The sequence below is a fragment of the Cervus canadensis genome, chromosome X, assembly GCF_019320065.1.
Source record: "Cervus canadensis isolate Bull #8, Minnesota chromosome X, ASM1932006v1, whole genome shotgun sequence".
Taxonomy (NCBI): Eukaryota; Metazoa; Chordata; class Mammalia; order Artiodactyla; family Cervidae; genus Cervus; species Cervus canadensis.
In genome coordinates this window covers 35,426,758-35,444,993 of record NC_057419.1, presented here as the reverse complement: position 1 = coordinate 35,444,993, position 18,236 = coordinate 35,426,758, and the positions used below count along the sequence as shown (strand labels likewise).

The 18,236-nt window shown below is 46.7% G+C and overlaps 1 protein-coding gene across 1 annotated transcript in view; it reads left to right on the top strand.

Annotated features, from left to right (window-relative positions):
• The first annotated feature begins 1,909 nt into the window (after positions 1-1,909).
• The window catches only part of SLC16A2 (solute carrier family 16 member 2), a 130,035-nt gene continuing 113,708 nt past the window's right edge, over positions 1,910-18,236 (top strand). The window contains exon 1 of the mRNA XM_043459263.1: positions 1,910-2,538. Coding sequence (XP_043315198.1) covers positions 1,911-2,538 — 628 coding nt within the window. The 5' untranslated portion in view covers position 1,910. The remainder of the gene's footprint in view (positions 2,539-18,236) is intronic.

The following is an 18,236-nucleotide window of genomic DNA, read 5'->3' as shown; positions in this document are numbered from 1 at the left end:
GGGACACCCAACCTCCATCCCCAGCCTGTTAAAAATCCTTCTCAAGATTCAAGGGCTATCTAAGCCACTACCTCCTCCGGAAGCCTACTGTGATAACTCAGCCACATCCTGCCTTTCCTTCCTCTGTCCCTCTCCCGGGGAGTACCGCCCCAGCGGCCTGTTGTGAAGCTCAGGGAGCTCGAGACTTTGCCTTGAATTTCAGCTTGTATTTGACTTGTCCCATAACTTTAGGCTAATAAACACCTTGATTTCCTTAAGCCTCAATCTTCCAGCCTGGGAAAAGCAAGTGATAAAAACACTCACCTCCAGGCAATAAGGAACGTGCTCTACTCCTCTAGCAATGACTGCTTTGCTGACTGGTGGAGGCCCCATGATTTGTGAATTTGGCCTCTTCCTCTCAGGGCATGGCCAGTTACCTGGGACACCTCTACCCTCCCGCTCAGCTCACCCCGCCTTCAGCTGCTTATTGACTATGTTCCCGGGCATCTGGCGCAACCCTGAGCTGCATTTTCACCTGCCATGCAGTCTTTTCACCCAACAAGAAGGTTAATGAGATGCTGGGTAGAAAGGGCTTGGCGCTTGCCCGCCCGCTGGTGGGGAGCAAAGTAGCTTGGTAACCACACCACGAATTCATGATTAGTGCATTAGACGCGCGGGCCCTTAGGGGAAGCAGAGCTTCCCGGGATCGCTGGGGCTGGCCCCGAGGGCCGAGGCTGGAAACAGCCTTGCACTCCGGCAGGGAGCTCAGCCGCCCGCGGGGCAGATCACCCCTCCCGCCTACCCGGACCCGCTCACTCTCTAGGGAGCAAACTCTCCCTTTCCCTCGCTGGGCTAGGGCCTTAGTCTCGGACTTTCAGCGGGACTCTGGTGTCTCTATGCCAGAGGTGGGCGGAAGGGCGCGGTGGGTGCTGGGAAGACATCCCTCAACTAGCGGCTCGGCCGAGTTCTCGAGCGCCCGAAAAGCCGCGGCGGAGACCCGAGGGACCAGCCCGGGATGTTGGGGGCAGAGCGGCCCTTGCCCAAACTGGCGGCTCGACCTGGCCCCAACTCCTACTTCTCCAATGCGGGACAGAGAGCCGGGAGAAGCCAGCACTGAGCTCCGTCTCGTGCCCCGCCTGGGCCCGGCCCCCTCCGGTGCTACTGAACCTCCCTCCCTACCTGGCCCAGCCCCCGGCCCAGACCCGGCCCTCTACGGCTCCTCTGGGCTCCAGGTTGGCGCAAACAAAGCCCTGATTGACTGCCCGGAGGGGCGGGCCTCGCTGCCGGGCCGCCTCCTCCCATCCGTGCCCCGCCAGGGATTTGCCGGGAAGGGCGGGGGCGGAGGGGGAGAGACTGGGGTGGGGGGGCTGTTGCGCAGGACTGTGGGTGGGGGCTGAGCTCCTGAGCTCAAGAAGACTGTGCCCACCGTCTGTCTGAAGCTTGGGCTGTGTCCTCCAAGTCCCCCTTAAGCCCAAGGCGGGGGGGAGCATAGGGACTACTAAGGGCGGGGTGGGGTTCTTAGGGGCCATCTCTCGTCCTGGGGTCCCTGGGGAGACCCTAGTTCCAGGCTATTTGTGAGGAAGGAGAGAGAGTGGGAGTAAAGGATAGGCGGGGTCTTCCCTGGGGATTCTGGGTTGATCAATGCTCGTTTGGAGCCTGCGGGGAGGAGAGGGAAGGAGAACAGGATAGTTTATGCTCTCGTTTTTCCATTTTAACTATCCCTCTACTGGGCTCCTGGACTAGGAGAACGGGATTCAGTAGTTCGGAAAGGGAGTTGAGGAAGGCAGTGGCGAACTGAGGAGGAGGTAGGCAAGTGTGAGGAGGAGGAGGAAGGGCTGGGGAGAAGAGCGAGGCTGTAGGGCTGCCTGTTGACGGAGGAAGAGGTTGAGGGGGAGGGAGAGGAGGAGGAGGAGGGGGAGGAGAGAGATGACATGGGGAGAGGAGGAGGGGGGTTGGACGGGGGAGGAGGAGTAGAGGGCTCGAGGGACCGTCTGTCTCGGGACAGGCTGGCCAGCTGGGGCGCGGAGCCGGGAGGAGGAGGCAGCAGCAGCAGCGCTTGGAGCAGCAGCAGCAGAAACAAGTACCAGCCACAGAGCGGCTCCTCCGGCCCGAGCAGCCACAGTCCCCCGGCCGCGATGGCGCTGCAAAGCCCGGCGAGCGAGGAAGCTAAAGGGCCCTGGCGGGAGGCAGACCAGGAACAGGAGGAGCCGGTGGGTAGCCCCGAGCCGGAGCCGGAGCCGGAGCCGGTGCCCGTGCCCCCACCCGAGCCCCAGCCAGAACCTCAGCCGGAGCCCCAGCCCCTACCGGACCCTGCACCGCTGCCGGAGCTGGAGTTTGAGCCTGAACCGGTGCGCGAACCCGACCCTACACCCACGGTGGAGACCCGCGGCACCGCGCGTGGCTTCCAGCCCCCCGAAGGTGGCTTCGGCTGGATGGTGGTCTTCGCTGCCACCTGGTGCAACGGCTCCATCTTCGGCATCCAGAACTCCTTCGGCATTCTTTACTCCATGCTGCTGCAGGAGGAAAGAGAGAAAAATCGCCAAGTGGAGTTCCAAGCAGGTGAGCGGCCCCGCGCGCCCCACCTGGCGTTCTAGGCAAGGGTGTTCGTTCCGGCTGCCGCAGATCTCATATCTCCTGGTCCGAAGCGCCCCTCATAGTGCGCCGCTTGGACTTACGCCGTTACGCCTAGTCCTTGGCGCTGCTAGGGCGCGGGTTGCCTGGCTCTGAGCAGCCTCGGCTGTGGAGACTAGGTGCAAGAAATCCCGGGGGGTGGGACCTGGGACCTTCGTTGATCATACACAAAGAATGAACTTTTTTGCTCTGGGACATATCCAGACGCACCTTTCGGGTTTGTTTAAAGTACGCTGAGCGTCTGTACAGGGGGAAAATATTTGCAGAAAGGTTTTTGTTGTTGTTTTGTTTTGTTTTGGGGGGGCGGTGAAGTGTGAAGCCTTGGAGAGAGGAGAGAGTTGAAAGGTTGGGAAGACTTTGAGAGAAATACCGTACCTCAGATGTCCGCAGCAGCCGCTGTTCCTGTACAGGAAGTGGAGGTGTTTTCTGTCAAAAACACTTTAGGAATCCTGATGACTGAGCGAAGAGTCAAACACATGGCAGGCGTGTGTATCTGTTGGAGAGAGAGGAAGGGAGGGAAGGAGTGCTAGTGGGGGGGTGTGCGCGCGTCTATTTGCCCGCAGTGGTTACTGCCCAACAGGGCGGCCTGTCCTCTGCCACACTGAGGGAGCTAGCGGATCTCTGTGCCCTCTGAGCTGAACCCCAAACCAGGCAGGGAGGCAGTCTCCAGAGAGGCGTGAGGCGGCTGGCAGACTGGGCCCTGAGACTCACTTTGCACCGCCTCCAACCTCAGCCGTGCCCTCCCTGGCGCCTCGCGCCTCTTCGCTATCCGCGGGGTGCCTCGTTAGTCTTTAGACAGAAAGCCGGCCTCCACCCCTCCTGCCTTCGGGTGGTGCTGACTTGGTCTTCTTCCCTAAGACAAGCAGGGCTGGGGTCATAGCTCTCTCTGTTCAAAGCCGCGGCTGCAGGACCGCAGGATTGTGCGCTCCTCCCACTGAGCCTGCCAGTGGACTCGGAGAAGTCAAAGTAGCCAGCCACCCGGCTTTCTCAGCAAGCCGCCGGCGAAGCCCGTAAGCCGTTTTGATGAGGATTCTCAGGAGCGAGCTGAAGGGCTTGGGATGCCTTCCTCAAGGCTCACTCCCTCTTGTGGCTCCTCAGGACAGCTCCACTCTAGACCTGTTGCAAGTTCAAAGCTTAGAATACATGGCTTTTAAAAACGCAGCTCAGAATGTGTTGCCCTGGGACTGAAGGGTTCCCTCCTCTCCCCGCCCCCAAACACACACTTCTGCTGCTCTCTGAGGAGCACTGGGGATTATTTAGTAAATAGAAACCTTGAATTCTGTGGGCATCCACCTGTGGATTCTCTGAGCCCTTGGAGAGCCTCTCCTACCGCTCTCAATCAAGGACTCTTTTGTTTTTTACTTTGCAGATTCGCTGGGCTGCCCTTAAAGAGGTTTTGGGACTCTTGGTGCCCCTGGCCTTGTGATCCATTGGTGTCCTAATGTGCAGGCCCCACTTGAAAGTTTGAGTGCGTGTGAATGGCTGTACAAGGCAGTCACAGGACTCCCCAGGCTGCATTGATGCCTGAGTGGAGGGGGTTCCTGACTGTGTGGAACGTCTGGGCAGAAGGTCACTACCACACTCACCCCTGGGACTACATTTTCCCTGTTTTGATGCAGTTCAGGGGCTCTTGGGAAGGCAGCCAGGGTAGGGTCTCTAGCTTTTGCCTAGATTACCTTTTAGGGTACCTGCTGAGCACTGCCCTGTGGTTAAAGACAGGCTGTTGGCCTTTTAGGTCAGTGGCAACGTCTGGGCAACATTCATGTGAGTGAGCAGGCCTAGAGCAGGGGACTTAGGAGTGTGTAATAAAACTTGGAAAAACTACTATTTTACCAGGAAGAGGTTCACTGCTGGGGAACAAACTTCAAAGTAGGTGATCATAGGGGACTCAGGGGGAGGGCTGGCTGTGACTTTCCGGTCAAGACCTCACAGTGAAGCTGGGAAGTGGGGGTGGCAGTGAGCTGTACAGAGGTATGGCTGGTGTGTACTCTGACACAGACTAGGTCCATTAAGGGGCTGGGGTTACTTGTTTAAATTATGGTGAGTATGGGTCAGGAAAGGATGGAAAGGAATTTGGTATATCCCTAGGGTCTCAAACTACTTTGGCTTGGGTCCTTGCTGTATGTGTCTTGAATTCATGAAAATTATTTTTGATACTGGAGGCTCTAGGGAGCACCTCAGTTTTTATTTTAAAACGTCAAGAGCCCCCCACTACTTTCCTTGGTTCCTAGAAAATCTTATCCTCACCACTACCCTTCTTGAGCCCCTCAACTTTCCCAAGCAGCCATTTAGGTCCTGAGATTCCAAATATGTCTCTGCCTCCCTACACTTTCTGCAGTTTACTCAGAATTTCTCAGCTAACTGTGCCACGGTGCTGGTGTCTCAAAGCGATAGAAGAAGCCAGTAGAAGCTTGCTGAGATCTTTATCAGCCAGTGTTTGCCTAATAGCTATTCTGGGGAACATGGAATATACATCCATACAGTCAAGGAGGTTGGTGCATTGTCTATTTCTATTAATGTCTGACATGCATTCCATCTCTATAAATCTATGAATTAAATATTTGGAGGCACCCCCACAGCCCAAATTCTCTCTGGCTAGGCCTATGGCCCTGCCCATCAGAACAAGACCCAGTTTTCCCCTCAGTCAGTCTCTACCATCAGGAAGCTTCCATAAGCCTCTTATCCTTCTCCGTCAGAGGGCAGACAGACTGAAAACCACAATCACAGAAAACTAACCAATCTAATCATATGGACTATAGCCTTGTCTAACCCAGTGAAACTATGAGCCATGCCATGTAGGGCCACCCAAGACAGAAGGATCATGGTGGAGAGTTCTGACAAAATGTGGTCCACTGGAGAAGGGAATGGCAAACCACTTCAGTATTCTTGCCTTGAGAACCCCATGAATAGTATGAAAAGGCAAAAAGATAGGACACTGAAAGATGAACTCCCCAGGTTGTTAGGTGCCCAATATGCTACTGGAGATCAGTGGAGGAATAACTCCAGAAAGAATGAAGAGATGGAGCCAAAGCAAAAACAACACCCAGTTGTGGATGTGACTGGTGATGGAAGCAAGGTCCAATGCTATAAAGAGCAATATTGCATAGGAATCTGGAATGTTAGATCCATGAATCAAGGTAAATTGGAAGTGGTCAAACAGGAGATGGCAAGAGTGAACATCGACATTTTAGGAATCAGTGAACTAAAATGGACTGGAATGGGTGAATTTAACTCAGATGATCATTATATCTACTACTGTGGGCAAGAATCCCTTAGAAGAAGTGGAGTAGCCATCATAGTCAATGAAAGAGTCTGAATACAGTACTTAGGTGCAGTCTCAAAAATGACAGAATGATCTCTGTTCATTTCTAAGGCAAACCATTCAATATCACGGTAATCCAAGTCTATGCCCCAACCAGTAATCCTGAAGAAGCTGAAGTTGAATGGTTCTATGAAGACCTCAAGACCTTTTAGAACTAACACCCAAAAAAGATGTCCTTTTCATTATAGGGGACTGGAATGCAAAAGTAGGAAGTCAAGGAACACCTGGAGTAACAGGCAAATTTGGCCTTGGAGTACAGAATGAAGCAGGGCAAAGGCTAATAGAGTTTTGCCAAGAGAACACACTGGTCATAGCAAACACCCTCTTCCAAGCACACAAGAGAAGACTCTACACATGGACATCACCAGATGGCCAACATGAAATCAGATTGATTATATTCTTTGCGGCCAAAGATGGAGAAGCTCTATCCAGTCAACAAAAACAAGACTGGGGCAGTCATAGCCATCTGACTATGGCTCAGATCATGAACTCCTTATTGCCAAATTCAGACCTAAATTGAAGAAAGTAGGGAAAACCACTAGACCATTCAGGTATGACCTAATCCCCTACGATTATACAGTGGAAGTGAGAAATAGATTTAAGGGACTAGATCTGATAGACAGAGTGCCTGATGAACTATAAACAGAGGTTTGTGACACTGTACAGGAGATAAGGATCAAGACCATCCCCAAGAAGAAGAAATGCAAAAAAGCAAAATGGCTGTCTGAGGAGGCCTTACAAATAGCTGAGAAAAGAAGAGAAGTGAAAAGCAAAGAAGAAAAGGAAAGATATACCCATTTGAATGCAGAATTCCAAAGAATAGTAAGGAGAGATAAGAAAGCCTTCCTTAGTGATCAATGCAAAGAAATAGAGGAAAACAATAGAATGGGAAAGACTAGAGATGCCTTCAAGAAAATTAGAGATACCAAGGAAACATTTCATGCAAAGATGGGCTCAATAAAGGACAGAAATGGTATGGGCTTAACAGAAGCAGAAGATATTAAGAAGAGGTGGCAAGAATACACAGAGGAACTGTACAAAAAAGATCTTCATGACCCAGATGATCACTTTGGTGTGATCACTGACCTAGAGCCAGACATCCTGGAATGTGAAGTCAAGTGGGCCTTAGGAAGCATCACTTCAAACAAAGCTAGTGGAGGTGATGGAATTCCAGTTGAACTATTTTAAATCCTGAAAGATGATGCTGTGAAAGTGCTGCACTCAATATGTCAGCAAATTTGGGAAACTTAGCGATGGCCATAGGACTGGAAAAGGTCAGTTTTCATTCCAATCCCAAAGAAAGACAATGCCAAAAAATGCCCAAACTGCCACACAATTGCACTCATCTCACACCCTAGTAAAGTAATGCTCAAAATTCTCCAAGTCAGGCTTCAGCAATACATGAACCATGAACTTCCGGATGTTCAAGCTGGTTTTAGATAAGGTAGAGGAACCAGAGATCAAATAGCCAACATCCACTGGATCATCGAAAAAGCAAGAGAGTTCCAGAAAAATATCTGTTTCTTCTTTATTGACTATGCCAAAGCCTTTGACTGTGTGGATCACAATAAAACTGCAGAAAATTCTTAAAGAGATGGAAATACCAGAACACCTGATCTGCCTCTTGAGAAATCTGTATGCAGGCCAGGAAACAACAGTTAGAACTGGACATGGAACAACAGACTGGTTGCAAATAAGAAAAGGAGTACGTCAAGGCTGTATATTATCACTGTGTTTATTTAACTTATATGCAGAGTTCAGTTCAGTTCAATCGCTCAGTCGTGTCCAACTCTTTGAGATCCCATGAACCGCAGCATGCCAGGCCTCCCTGTCCATCACCAACTCCTGGAGTCCACCCAAACCCATGTCCATTGAGTCAGTGATGCCATCCAACCATCTCATCCTCTGTCGTCCCCTTCTCCTCCTGCCCTCAATCTTTCCCAGCATCAGGGTCTTTTCAATTGACTCAGCTCTTCGCATCAGGTGGCCAAAGTATTGGAGTTTCAGCTTTAACATCAGTCCTTCCAATGAACACCCAGGACTGATCTCCTTTAGGATGGACTGGTTGGATCTCCTCACAGTCCTAGAGACTCAAGAGTCTTCTCCAACACCACAGTTCAAAAGCATCAATTCTTCAGCACTCATCTTTCTTCACAGTCCAACTCTAACATCCATACATGACCATTGAAAAAACCATAGCCTTGACTAGACAGACCTTTGTTGGCAAAGTAATGTCTCTGCTTTTTAATATGCTGTCTAGGTTGGTCATAACTTTCCTTCCAAGGAGTAAGTGTCTTTTAGTTTCATGACTGCAATCACCATCTGCAGTGATTTTGTAGCCCAGAAAAATAAAGTCTGTCACTGTTTCCACTGTTTCCACATCTATTTGCCATGAAGTGATGGGACCAGATGCCATGATCTTAGTTTTCTGAATGTTGAGCTTTCAGTCAACTTTTTCATTCTCCTTTTTCACTTTGATCAAGAGGCTCTTTAGTTCTTCTTCACTTTCTGCCATAAGGGTGGTGTCATCTGCATATCTGAAGTTATTGATATTTCTCCCAGCAATCTTGATTCCAGCTTGTGCTTCTTTCAGCCCAGTGTTTCTCATCATGTACTCTGCATATAAGTTAACTAAGCAGGGTGACAATATACAGCCTTGATGTACTCCTTTTCCTATTTGGAACCAGAGTACATCATGAGAAACGCTGGGCTGGGTGAAGCACAGGCTGGAATTAAGATTGCCTGGAGAAACAGCAATAACCTCAGATATGCGGATGACACCACCCTTATGGCAGAAAGTGAAGAAGAATGAAAGAGCTCCTTGATGAAAGTGAAAGAGAAGAGTGAAAAAGTTGACTTAAAGCTCAACATTTGGAAAACTAAGATCATGGCATCTGGTCCCATCACTTCATGGCAAATAGATGGGGAAACAGTTGCAGACTTAATTTTTGGGGGCTCGAAAATCACTTGCAGATAGTGACTGCAGGCATGAAATTAAAAGACCCTTACTCCTTGGAAGGAAAGTTATGACCAACCTAAACAGCATATTAAAAAGCAGAAATATTTCTTTGCCAACAAATGTCTGTCTAGTCAAGGCTATGGTTTTTCCAGCAGTCATGTATTGATCTGAGAGTTGGACTATAAAGAAAGCTGAGTGCCGAAGAACTGATGCTTTTGAACTGTGGTTTTGGAGAAGACTATTGAGAGTCCCTTGGACTGCAAGAAGATACAACCAGTCCATCCTAAAGGTAATCAGTCTTGAATATTCATTGGAAGGACTGATGTTAAAGCTGAAACTCCAATACTTTGGCCACCTGATACAAAGTGCTGACTCATTTGAAAAGACCCTGATGCTGGGAAAGATTGAAGGTGGGAGGAGAAGGGGACGACATTAGATGAGATGGTTGGATGGCATCACCGACTCAGTGGACATAAGTTTGAGTAAACTCTGGGAGTTGGTGATGGACAGGGAGGCCTGGTGTGCTGTAGTCCATGGGGTCATAAAGAGTCGTACATGACTGTGTGACTGAGCTGAACTGAACTGCATATCTTCACAGCCCTAAAGCTGTGCTGATTGGCTTAATGGGTCTAAGGTTCTGCAGATGATTGGTATTATTATGAAGGTGCCCCCCCCAGAAGGTTGTTTTTATGTTTAGGGGCTAACTCCACGTCATAGTGGTCTCTGGGCATGGGAAAGAGTCATAGAAAGTGTAAGGAAAATGGAATTCAGTGCATTCTACAGCATGCAATGTCCAGTCTTTGTGAACTCTATGGTGCATACAGTTCTGTGGTGGCAGTGTATCTTGTCCTTTCTCTTCACCTATTTTGAAAAGGAAACCAGGTTTCCCTGGGTCCTAAGCCTGGGAGGACCAGCAGGCAAAAAGTCCTTGAGATGAAGGCAAGTGACCAAGGTCTGATTTAGGGGAAAAAGGAAAAGATCAAGAGAGAAATGAGCCTATACTTTTTGTAGAGCTTGTAGGAAATTTGCGAGTTCCCCTAACCCAGACCAAGCAGCATACAGGACAGGGGCAACCCAACAATTTGATGGGAAGTCTGTAATGCCCCCCTGATATGAGAAGGGAGACTTTTGGTGGAAAGAAAGAGCAAGGTAGCATTGGTTGCAGGCCTCAGATCATTATTGGAACCCTAAATGAGTTGTATCAGGGGCAGGTTAGGGTTGGGGGTCCAGAAGACAAGGCAGAACAAGTCAGGGTTGTTAACACTGGCTCCAAGCTTAGGTCTTTTTGGACATGCCCCAGAGTAACTCAGCACCCTGTACTTTCCACCCTGACTTCCAGTCTAGCACTGAGTCATAAAACATGATGGGAGGCATCTTTTCCTTTGCAGTTTATAAGCATGACCCTTGTAGTCTCCCAGGTGGAGGTGGGGGGATGTCTCTCACCATTCAGAGAAAGAGGTAATAATAGTCAGGAAGGTTCATTATTGGGTACAAGATAGCTCAGGCTCATGGGTCACTCTTACGGAGACAGAATTTTCTAGGCATGGGATAAATGATACATTCTGTCTTTGAGCAAAGAGTCCCAAAGATAGGTCAGATCAGGGGCAATTTAGGCTATCTTTCTCTTCCTCATTTTAGAAGCTTTCATTGCTTAGTTCAGTGTCTCACTGGGATGGCCACTAAATTGCTGACTTTGGGAGCCAGGTATCTTTCGAGCAAATATGCCAATGTCTTGCCTTTGGCTGAAGGACTTTGCCTACTCTCCATAGAAGACAGAGGTTGGCTCAGAGAACCAACCTTGGTCAGCCATAGAAGGTTGGCTCAGAGCCTGCTATGGAGCTTTGGGACACAGGGCCAGGCATCTTCCAAGCCACTCCTCTGACTCCTCTCTAATCAAACTGGGTCCCAAACTGAGACCCTGACTCATACTGGAGGGGATGAGGAAGAGAGGTTGGGGGTATTTGGAAGCCAACTGGGGGGTGCTTGTTTGAGCTGAAGTGGCTAATTGAAGTTAGATCCCTGGCTTATTGTACAGTGACCTCAAGTGCTCATTCTAAGTCTAAATCTGGATCCTAATGGGTTGGTGATCTCAGGAATACCAGCTGGGCAGTGACTAGGAGTTAGACAACTTGTGCCCCTGACTTGCTCTGTGACTTTGAGCAGTCACTTTACCTCTCTGTACCTGTTTATCTAGTTGTAAATTGAAAGGGTTTGACTAGATGAATACTAGATGAACTTCTTAGCTCTTCTGTTCTATCCTTCTAAAATTATATGATATTTTATTCTTCACTATTCACTTAGCATAAATTTTGACTCATTCAAACAAATGGAAATATGCTAATCTGCATGAATGAGGGTTTGAATGGGTTGGGAGGAGATTGGGAAAGCAATGAAAAGCTATACAGACATCATTTCTCCATGTTGTGTGTACATATGCTACTCATTTGTACCAAATATGGTTAAAAAGACCCACTTAAAAAAAACAGTATGTAATGGTAACTTCAGATCCACAACTGCTTCCCCCAGCATGTCTTGATTAGCATAGAATTGGACCTCCAAGAGAATTCCCTCAACTTGGCCTGCTGCAGGCCAGCAGAGTGGTTCTGTATGCTGCTGTTTCCCAGCATTTGAGCCTGTTCCTACAAAGCACTAAACTGAAAGCATTCCGTTAAGCCTCAGTTTGGACCCCTCTCCTGAAACTTAATTTTCTACAGCTCATTCTCATTTCTCAGAAATGCATGGTTAGTATGACCTTGGTTTGCTGTTACTTCAGGATAGAAGAGTAAACCAAGATGTATAAATTCAATAAAGTGGTTTCCTTTAGAGGGCTTCAGGCAGGGCATCCTTGTAGCTAGCTAAGGTCTGCTGCCTGGTAGTGGGTGTGAGAGAGCTGCTGCCTGTCATCCTAGAGAAGGCCATATTCGTTATTCCCAATTTCTGGGCAACTTCAGCTTCACTCAGGATTTACTGAGAGTGACTACTGAAGGCACAGAGCTCTCTCTTTTCTTTTTTCTGAATTTATACTTGCTTTGGAAATATTTCCTCCAGTGCCATGAAGAGTAAATAAGCAGATGGACTGTCAGCATTTGCAGAAATATATAAAGGACGTCATCTGTACATTTTGAGCAGACCAGTTTCCCAGGAGAGTGTGCCGCTTTTCCCATCAGCGTCTTTTTGTTTTGTTGCATTTTTTGAGATTTTATTTTTGACTGTGCTGGATCTTTGTTGCTGTGCCAGGGTTTTCTCTAGTTGCAGTGCATGGGCTTCTCATTGTGGTGGCTTCTCCTGTTGTGGAAGACAGACTTTAGGCCCATGGGCTCAGCAGTTGCAGCTCAGGCTTAGCGGCATGTGGGTCCTTCCCAGACCAGGGATCAAACCTGTGTCCCCTGCATTGGCAGCCAGCTTCTTAGCCATCGGACCACCAGGGAAGTCCAGTTTTGCATTTTGAAAAAAAAAAAGAATCATTTACTCTTCATATTGTGTGAAAGAAGGTGTGGGATTTCCTGTTTTGAAAGAACTATCTCACCTGGGACTGAATGAGTAAACCTTAGAGAAAACACTTTTTTTCATAAAATGTTCACGCATACACACACATACACATACACATACTGTACACCTCAAGCCATGGATTATGAGTATTCTGCCTGAAAAAGTCTTTTCTCATCTGTTTATGGAATTAGGTTTTAATGTAACAGAAGCTTCTGTAGGGTTTGTGTGAGACTTGTACAAAGGGCCCAGACTGAGAAAACTTGTTAAGGAGGAGTGATGAAGAGAATATGGTCAGCCTAGATTGTACCTCTTGGCATGGATTCTTTGCAACTTCCCTATAGTAGCGCTTGGAAACATTTATATAAGTTTCTTTCTGCTTCCATCCTCCCCTTATCCTGCATCCCATTCAAAAGTTATTGGGAAGAGGGTTTAGGATACTCCAGCCCTCTCCCATTTTAAGGATGAGAGAGGACTAAGCCTAGGGATGTTTAATCATTTGCCTTGAAGTCAAGGTATTGTGATTACTAATGTGAAATCACTTGACACTTATTTGTGGGTGGAGAATGTGGCCTGCTTGGGTGGCTTGAGGAAGTACATGCTTTTTCACCCTAGCAGTTTTGCCCTTCTCTATTCTCTTGTTTGCTTTTTCTGGGATTGGTAGGAGAAGAAGGGATAAAATGGCTATCCCAACCATATATTTTCTTGGCTCTTCCTATTTTCATAGGGCATTTGTAATACCTCTGCTTGATATGCCATCCTTTTGCTCCTAGTATTGTTCTTTCTTCTTTCTTTCCCTCACTCAATTAGAGGAACAACTAGGGTTTCAGATGTTGTACAGTCCTTTCTCCAGACTGGATCTCAGGCTCATTCCCACACACCCTGTGGAAGTGTCTCTTTTCCCCTTTCCCCTCTCTCTTACTTTCCACTTTCCAAGGGAAGGGTGACTTCCTATGAAACACTCAAGAGTGTAGAAGCTATTGCCTCTGGATTTTTGCAGTAAGATTCACAGCCCTGGGACCCCAGTCAAAGAGATAGTACTGTAGCAGGTCTTACTCAATAGTATTCAACAAATGTCCTGGTCAGTTGCACCCTTTCTCTTCAAATCTGCACTATCATTGTCCCTCAATTACTGAGCCTATTGAACTTCTAGAGACTTCAGATTGGTTTTTGGTAGCCTGAGGGGTTCTGAATAAAATAGAAATCTCCACTCTATTTTGATCCCCTATCAATCTCTCTTCTTGCCCCCCCCCCAAAAAAAAGATACTATAGAATTGATTGTAGAGGAGTTGGAGGAGGCAGGAGACAAACACATTAGACTTAAAAGTGCTTTTAGTGAGGCTGTAGAGGGAGGAAATGAAACTCCCAGGTTAGTTGCTTCCCTGCAGCTGAAGGGAAAAAAAGAAATGTCACTAAACCAGCAGTCCCCACAGAATCTCTTGTCTAACTTATCCTGTGGCTCTGTCCACCCACCTTCTTACCCAGGCTAGAAGGGTATGTGCATGTGCCCATGTGTCCAGACCTGTGGGTACATGTGTATAGCTGGGTGTGTGATATCTGTCTGGGCCAATTAGCACAGTTGCTTAGAATATGATGCCTATGAGATTCAGGTCACAATTTTAGTCACTTGTTTAGGTTACTGAGCTTCTCACAAGGAAAAGAACTCTTCTTCTGGTCACCACTCATGCCCTTCATGTGTGGTTGCCACTGATTCCAAGAGGACTGGGTATAAGTATGGAGATGATTCCCTATAAACCTTCTTTTTTATGGGGGAAAAAGTAACAAAGCACACAGCCTAGTGGTATCTGCTCTTTCACAGTGTGATTTCTTTGACATTTAGCTTCTTACTTCCATCAAGCACCCTGATAATAATAATAGTAATTGCTAACTTTTATTTAGCATTTATCAATTAATTCTGTGCTTCTTTGAGATGCCATGGACTATACAGTCCATGGAATTCTCCAGGCCAGAATATTGGAGTGGGTAGCCTTTCCCTTCTCCAGGGGATCTTCCCGACCCAGGGATCGAACCCAGGTCTCCCACATTGCAGGTGGATTCTTTACCAGCTGAGCCTTAATGGAAGCCCAATTCTGTGCTAGACATTATATTAAGCACTTTACATGTACCAACTCATTTCAGTTCTGAACAACTCTATGAGGTAGGTACTATTATTTCCTCCATTTCACAGATAGAGACAGATGCACAGAAATTAAGTAGCTTGCTTCAGCTCATAACGGCAGAGCCAAGATTTGAACCTAGGGAGTATGAATCCAGAGCTCCTTCTTTTAGATATCATTTAATACATCTAAAGATGAGAGGGGCCAAGTACCAAGAAGGACTACTACAGAGTTTCCCATTCCTTTAGCCTCTAGGCATCCTTATGATTAAGGGATATATGAGATGACCATGAAAGGGCTTAGTAAACAAAAGTCTGACAGTCTTGTGATAAACATGGTATACTCTTCTAACCACTCATCTTACTCTACCTAGAGTCATGGGTCATTGGGTCCAAAAAAGGGCCAGAGAAAGTGTCTCTTTTTAGTTGGTTAGCCTGAATGTCACATAAACTTTCAAGGCTTCAGTGTTCTCATCTTCATAGTGAGATTGACAGTATTTACTTTTATAAGACTGTGAAGGAGCATACGAGATTCTGTATGTGAGTGGTATTTGTCAATTGTGAAGGGGTTGATATTATCATCATCATCATCATCATCATATCATCCAGTAGCGTTTTCCAGCTCCTAGAAAGTGAGTTGTTATACCTTTCTCTAAATATTTCTGCAAGAGGAATCAACCCCTCCCCACTCCATCTTGTCTCAATCTCCTGTCTGTATTCTTCTGCAATTTTACCCGGGTGTCTCATAGCTAAGGATTGGCCACTGGCCACGTTTCCTTTGTTCCTTAGTTCTCTAGGAGCCCAGAGAGAGGAGGGGCCAGATCCCAGGCCATATACATTCAAGGAAACAAGGCATGTTGAAATATTTACAGCTCTTGGCAGGAGCTCACAAACCTCCCTTTGAGTCAAGGACTGACTTTTTTCTTTTTTTTTTTTAAATAAGGATTACTAGGCATTGGGGGCAGATGGTGGGTGGAGTTAGGGTGTCATTTCCTCCCGAGGGTCTCTCACAGAGCCTCTGTTCTCCTGCAGGTAGTGAAAAGAAGGAAAGGGATATTTAGGGTCAGAAGGTCTGGGCCAGGGGACATTAAGCAAAGAAGGGACCTTGCTCCTTTGTATTCAGTTTTTGAGTGGGCCAATTTCCTTATGTTCTAAACAGGATAGCCCCAGAGAACAGAGGCCACAGAAGGCCAGAAGCCTGGAAGAGGCCTGCAATAGCAGTTTTGAGCAGCATTTCAGTGACTACTTAGGAACTTCCATTAAGACCATTTAGTAGGCAAAGGTTTATACCATCTCACAATGAAAATATTTCTCTTTTGTTGTTGTTGTTGTTGTTGTAAACAACAAAACTAAATTCTCAAGTCCTTCTTTGAGACAAGATTTCAAATATACTAAGACTTACCATCTTGATTTTCAGTTATTTAAACGTGTGAGTTGGAAGGCATTTTAGAGACTACCCATTGCTATCCATCTGGTTCTCATTTCATAGGAGAACTGACATCTGGATAGATATAACCTCAGTCAGTATTACAGGTAGATGATTGTAGTCAAGGTTGGTTTATAAGAGTAGTTGGGGATGGGTGTAAGAGGTATGGCTTCTGGCAACTTGGGAGTTCCTCAGTTCAGTCACTGGCATACTGCCCACTTTATGTCTCCCTGAACTTTTCTAAAGTCAATCCACAGGCACTATGTTGCATAAAGAGACTGTATTATGTTGTAATAGGTGTAATTTCATTTACTTAATATGAGACAAAATTCAAGAGATGAGATGGTGAAAAGTCTCCCTGCTACATTATCTTAAAAGTGAGAGTCGCTTAGTTGTGTCCAACTCTTTGCAACCCCATGGACTATACAGTCCATGGAATTCTCTAGGCCTGAATACTGGAGTGGGTAGCCTTTCCCTTCTCCAGGGGGTCTTCCCAACTCAGGGATCGAACCCAGGTCTCCCACATTGCAGGCAGATTCTTTACCAGCTGAGCCACAATGGAAGCCTAAGAATACTGGAGTAGGTAGCCTATCCCTTCTCTAGCGGATCTTCCTGACTCAGGAATCGAGCTGGGGTCTCCTGCATTGCAGGCAGATTCTTTACCAACTGAGCTATCAGGGAAGCTACATTACCTTACAGTTACCTTGTTCCCCTCCCTAGAGCCCACTAATGTTATCTGGGGTGTTCTTCCAAAGATATTCTGTATATGTACAAACAATTGTGTATGTATGTGTATATCCTATTTTAAAAACACAGTGATAACCTGTAATTCACATTATCCTCCACTTTGTCTTTTATGTTGTTGTTCAGTCACTCAGCCATGTCTGAGTCTTTGTGACCCCATGGACTGTAGCACAGCAGGCTTCCCTGTCCTTCACCATCTGCGAGAGTTTGCACAGTCATGTCCATTGAGTCGGTGATGCCATCCAACCATCTCATCCTCTGTTGTCCCCTTCTCCTTCTGCCTTCAATCTTTCCCAGCATCTGGCTCTTTTCCAGTGAGTTGGTTCTTAACATCAGGTGGCCAAGGAATTGGAGCTTCAGCATCAGTCCTTCCAATGAATATTCAGGGTTGATTTCCTTTAGGACTGACTGGTTTGGTCTCCTTGCTGTCCAAGGGACTCTCAAGACTCTTCTCCAACACCATGGTTCAAAAGCATCAATTCTTCAGTGCTCAGCCTTTATTATTGTGCAGCTCTCACATCCGTACATGACTACTGGAAAAACCATAGCTTTGACAAGATGGACCTTTGTCAGCAAAGTAAGGTCTCTGCTTTTTGATACACTGTCTAGGTTTGTCATTGCTTTTTTTCCAAGGAGTAAGCGTCTTTTAATTTCATAGGTGCAGTCACCATCTGCAGTGATTTTGGAGCCCAAGAAAATAAAGTCTGTCACTGTTTCCACTGTTTCCCCATCTATTTGCCATGAAGAGATGGGACCGAACGCCATGATCTTTGTTTTTTGAATGTTGAGTTTTAAGTCAACTTTTTTCACTCTCCTCTTTCACCTTCATCAAGAGGCTCTTTAGTTCTTCTTCACTTTCTGCCATAAGGGTGGTGTCACCTGCATATCTGAGATTATTGATATTTCTCCTAGCAATCTTGATTCCAGCTGTGCTTCATCCAGTCTAGCATTTCGCATGATGTACTCTGCATATAAGTTAAATAAGCAGGGTGACAATATACAGCTGTGATGTACTCCTTTCCCAATTTTGAACCTGTCTGTTGTTCCATGTCTGATTCTAATTATTGATTCTTGACCTGCATACAGGTTTTGCCAGAAGCAAGTAAGGTGGTCTGGTATTCCCATTTCTTTAAGAATTTTCTATGATTTGTTGTGATCTACACAGTCAACAACTTTATCATAGTCAGTGATACAGAAGTAGATTTTTTTTCAGCTTAGAAAATACATTTTATTTTAAAAAAGAAAGATTTTTTGAGCTCGTGAGAACGTAGAAAACGTAGAAAAATTTGCTTTTTCTATGATCCAACGGATATGGGCAATTTGATCTCTGGTTCCTCTGTCTTTTCTAAATCCAGCTTATACATCTGGAAGTTCTTGGTTCATGTACTGTTGAACCCTAGCTTGAAGGATTTTGAGCATTACCTTGCTAGCATGTGAAATGAGTGCAATTGTGCAAAAGTTTGAACATTCTTTGGCATTGCCCTTCTTCGGAATTAGAATGAAAACTGGCCTTTCCAGTCCTGTGGCCACTGCTGAGTTTCCCAAATTTGCTGGCATATTGAGTGCAGCACTT